The sequence below is a fragment of the Oncorhynchus mykiss genome, chromosome 19 (genome assembly GCF_057628025.1).
Source record: "Oncorhynchus mykiss isolate SJ-2025 chromosome 19, ASM5762802v1, whole genome shotgun sequence".
Lineage (NCBI taxonomy): Eukaryota > Metazoa > Chordata > Actinopteri > Salmoniformes > Salmonidae > Oncorhynchus > Oncorhynchus mykiss.
The window spans coordinates 65659250-65664240 of record NC_143040.1 but is presented as its reverse complement, the minus strand read 5'-3'; the positions used below and the strand labels follow the sequence as shown (position 1 = coordinate 65664240).

The following is a 4991-nucleotide window of genomic DNA, read 5'->3' as shown; positions in this document are numbered from 1 at the left end:
CAAGAACTGCAACACTGCTCAACAGTTTCCTGTGTGTATCAAGAATGGCTCAGCACCCAAAGGACATCAAGCCAATGTGACACAACTGTAGGAAACATTGGAGTTTGGACCATCATCCCTGTGGAACACTTTCCACACTTTGTAGAGTCCATTCACTGACGAACTGAGGCTGTTATGAGGGAAAAAGAGGGGTACAAGTCAATATTAGGAAGGTGTTCCTAATGTTTAGTATACTCAGTGTATACACAATATAGCCTATTGTCCTGTATACAGTATAGTGATGTAATATGTAAACACATTACAAATCCAAACATTTATTTTAGGGGGAACCACTACTGGGTGGGGTCGAGATGTACAGAACACTCTTGTGTCTGTTTTGTTCTATAAACCTCTCTCAGCACAATCTGAGAGCACAGCTGTTGTTGCGTGCAGTAGTGGAGAGCGCGCTCTGGGGTGATGTCAAGCCTCGTGCTGCTTGCTGCGCATTGCTACTGACCGAGCTGGAGCGCCTTGCTTAGTTCGTTGCATTGCCACTGACCGAGCTGGAGCGCCTTGCTTAGTTCGTTGCATTGCCACTGACCGAGCTGGAGCGCCTTGCTTAGTTCGTTGCATTGCCACTGACGGAGCTGGAGCGCCTTGCTTAGTTCGTTGCATTGCCACTGACCGAGCTGGAGCGCCTTGCTTAGTTCGTTGCATTGCCACTGACGGAGCTGGAGCGCCTTGCTTAGTTCGTTGCATTGCCACTGACGGAGCTGGAGCGCCTTGCTTAGTTCGTTGCATTGCCACTGACGGAGCTGGAGCGCCTTGCTTAGTTCGTTGCATTGCCACTGACCGAGCTGGAGCGCCTTGCTTAGTTCGTTGCATTGCTGCTAGCGAACGGAATGTTGTCTCTCTGTCGCAACGTCGGTTTCCATACGATAGCGCTACACTTCCCTTCCCTGCCCGGAGAGGACACCGTGCCATTACCATGAGTTGTTTGGATGTTATGTACCCAGTCTATGGACATTACGCACCGTACGCGCCAGCCACTCCCGCGTTCATCAACAACTTCCAGGTAAGGAGGCGCTTTGGAAAGGTTTCCAGTTAATGAATTAAATGCGCGAGAAAAACTTTGCATTGTGGAAATACTTTTGGGTAACTATTTACTTTGACGACATATCCGTAAAGCATGTATTACACATCTATAAGCATTTCATCAACGCATTACAACAGGGCGACAAGGTTAATTAAATATATCCTGCCATGATATGCAAGAGCTCATATTTAGGTATACAGGGCAGTAACCAGGGTCTGAGTTTTAGTGATGTCTGAACGGGGGATCCACACCAAATAGAGAGTTTAAGCTTATTTACTGAAATTTAAAAACTCTAAAATGCTATTTGGAGAACAGCAAAAACAAGCAAAAATGACCCCAAACATTATCACATTGGTTGCTATAGCTTCATTACCTCAGCATCTACAAACACATAAGCCTATTAGCTGTTTAATTAACCGCTAAACATTACCTCACATTAACTCTAACCGGGATTAAAAACTATAATACCCTCTGTTAATTAGAAAATGTATTTTACTAACAAAAAGTAATCACATGAGTTTGTTTTACGGAATGTTTTGTGTGCAGTTTTACAGCTATTTCCTGCTATTCTAAACGCTTTGCCGTAGGGTGGGGACACATTGTTCCCGTTTTAAAGCTACTTTCTTGCAATTATACACATTTCACTATGACCTATGCCATGTTAGTATGATATCTGACTGAGAGTGACTAAAACAATCAATGGGGGCCCCCTGGAGGTCAGGGCTCCTGAGTAATTATTCCATGATTACTACATTTTTAGATAGCTGGCTAGACTATCTAGACTAATTTACCAATCTACAAATGTTTAACTAACATGGGCTAGTTGAGAGACCATCAGTGAGTGCACCTTGTGTATTCTACTACTCTAACTCTCAACAGTAAGTTGAGACCCCGAATGAGATTTTTTTTGTTAGAATATATATTATATATATACAGTGCCTACAGAAAGTATTCACACCCCTTGACTTTTTCCACATTTTGTTGTGTTACAGCCTGAATTTAAAATGGATTAAATGTAGATTTTTTTTGTCATTGGCCTACACACAATATCCCATAATGTCAAAGTGGAATTATGTTTTTTTTAATTGAAAACGAAAAGCTGAAATGTCTTGAGTCAATAAGTATTCAGCCCCTTTGTTATGGCAAACCTAAATAAGTGATAGGAGAAAACTGAGGATGGATCAATGACATTGTAGTTACTCCACAATACTAATCTAATTGACAGAGTGAAAAGAAGGAAGCCTGTGCAGAATACAAATATTCCAAAACATGCATCCTGTTTGCAACAGGGCACTAAAGTAATACTGCAAACAAATGTGACAAAACAATGAACGTTTTGTCCTGAATACAAAGTATTATGTTTGGGGCAAATCCAATAAAACACATATATCTCCATATTTTGAAGCATAGTGGTGGCTGCATTTTGTTATGGGCATGCTTGCAATTGTTAAGGACTTGGGAGTTTTTCAGGATAAAAAAATAAACTTAATGGAGCTAAGCACAGGAAAAATCCTAGAGAAAAATCTGGTTCAGTCACTTGGAGATGAATTCACCTTTCAGCAGGACAATAACCTAAAGCACAAGGCCAAATCTACGCATGAGTATCTGACCAAAAAGAGAGTGAATGTTCCTGAGTGGCCGAGTTACAGTTTTGTCTTAAATCAACTTGAGAATCTATGGTAAGACTTGAAAATGGTTGTCTAGCAATGATCAACAACCAATTTGACAGAGCTTGAGGAATTTTGAAAATAATAATTGGCAAATGTTGCATAATCCATGTGTGGAAATCTCTTAGAGACTTACCCAGAAACACTCACAGCTGTAATCGCTGCCAATGGTGCCTCTACAAAGTATTGACTCAGGGGTGTGAATACTTATGTCAATGAGATATTTCTATATATAATTTTCAATACATTGGCAAAAATGTCTGAAAACACGTTTTCACTTTGTCATTAAAGGGTATTGTGTGTAGATGAGTGAGATTTAAATTCAGGCTTGTAAGACACCACAATATGGAGTAAGTCAATGGGTAGGAATGAAGGCACTGTATATAAATGCATCATAATGATGACAGTGTACTGTCACCATAATGGCTGTTCTTAAAAGTGTGCTTCTTCCAAAGCAGGGTTAGTGAATTTGTCAAAAGGCCAAACCACATTTGGAGAATTATGCTGATGATATAGCCTGTGCCTGCCCCATTTCTCCCACAGACCAGTATAGGCCTGTGACTTACCGTCTTCTACCCACTAAGGTCAAATGTTCATGAAGATCCCCACAATGTGAATTCATACATCAACTTTGAATGTTGGTGTTCTAGATCAGAGTGGCAATCTGCACAGTTAATTACCATGAAGTGCTTAGCTATAAACGCTTTATGAATGGGAACAAATAGTTCACTTGACTTTGACTGCATAGAATTCGTACATAAACCTTTCATGTTATAGATCAGTATGACCAACTTAGGCCTAATTGTGATATGGCAAAATTACTGTTAATGAGTTGTGAAAGAGTTATGATATGATCCTTTTAACTACACGATTTGATCCGTTCAAATTTACCCTGAGGATTCAACCATGTGAGAATCTTCAGGCGACATTGACCTCAGTGAGAAGAAGATGGTAAGACACGGGTCTACAGTATGTACCGATCTGTGGTGGGAAATGGGGCTAGTACAGGCTATATACACTACATGACCAAAAGTATGTGGACACCTGCTCATTGGGCATTAATATGGAGTTGGTCCCCCCTTTCCTGCTATGACAGCCTCCACTCTTCTGGGAAGGCTTTCCAATAGATGATGGAACATTGCTTCGGGAACTTGCTTCCATTCAGCCACAAGAGCATTAGTGAGGTCGGCACTGATGTTGGGTGATTAGGCCTGGCTCGCAGTCAGTGTTCCAATTCATCCCTAAGGTGTTTGATGGGGTTGAGGTCAGGGCTCTGCGCAGGTCAGTCAAGTTCTTCCACAACAATCTCGACAAACCATTTCTGTATGGGCCTCACTTTGTGCACGGGAGCATTGTCATGCTGAAACAGGAAAGGGCCTTCCCCAAACTGTTGCCACATAGTTGGAAGCACAGAATTGTCTAAAATGTCATTGTATGCTGTAGCGTTAACATTTCCCTTCATTGGAACTAAGGAGCCCAAACCATGAAAAACAGCACCAGACAATTATTCCTCATCCACCAAACTTTACAGTTGGCACTATGCATTGGGGCAAGTAGCTTTTCCTGGCATCCGCCAAACCTAGATTTGTCCGTCAGACTGCCAGATGGTGAAGCGTTATTCCTCACTCTGGAGAACGCATTTCCACTGCCCCAGAATCCAAAGGTTGCGAGCTTTACACCACTCCAACCGACGCTTGGCATTGCGCATGGTGATCTTTAAACTTGTGTGCGGTTGCTCAGCCATGGAAACCCATTTCATGAAGCTCCTGACAAACAGTTATTGTACTGATATTCCTTCCAGAGGCAGTTTGGAACTCGGTAGTGAGTGTTGCAACCGAGGACACTTGGCGGTTCCGTTCTGTGAGCTTGTGTGGCCTACTACCTCACAGTTGAGCCGTTGTTGCTCCTAGACTTTTCCACTTTTACAATAACAGCACTTACAGTTGACCGGGGCAGCTTTAATAGGGCATACATTTGACAAACTGACTTGTTGAAAGGTGGCATCCCATGACGGTGCCACGTTGAAAATCACAGAACTTTTCAGTACTGCCAATGTTTGTCTATGGAGATTGCCTGGCTGTGTGCTCAATTTTATACAACTCTCAGCAATGGATGTGGCTGAAGTAGCAGAATCCACTAATTTGACGGGGTGACCACATGCTTTTGTAAATATAGTGTATCTGCATAATTTTTGTTTGGTAATCACATGATCTCATAATCACATGTTTGGTCTTTGGCATATTCTCTAA

At 42.0% G+C, this 4991-nt stretch overlaps 1 protein-coding gene across 1 annotated transcript in view; it reads left to right on the top strand.

The window, feature by feature from the left end:
- Positions 1-219: 219 nt before the first annotated feature.
- The window catches only part of LOC110498161 (transcription cofactor vestigial-like protein 2), a 13202-nt gene continuing 8430 nt past the window's right edge, over positions 220-4991 (top strand). The window contains exon 1 of the mRNA XM_036955128.2: positions 220-1054. Coding sequence (XP_036811023.1) covers positions 968-1054 — 87 coding nt within the window. The 5' untranslated portion in view covers positions 220-967. The remainder of the gene's footprint in view (positions 1055-4991) is intronic.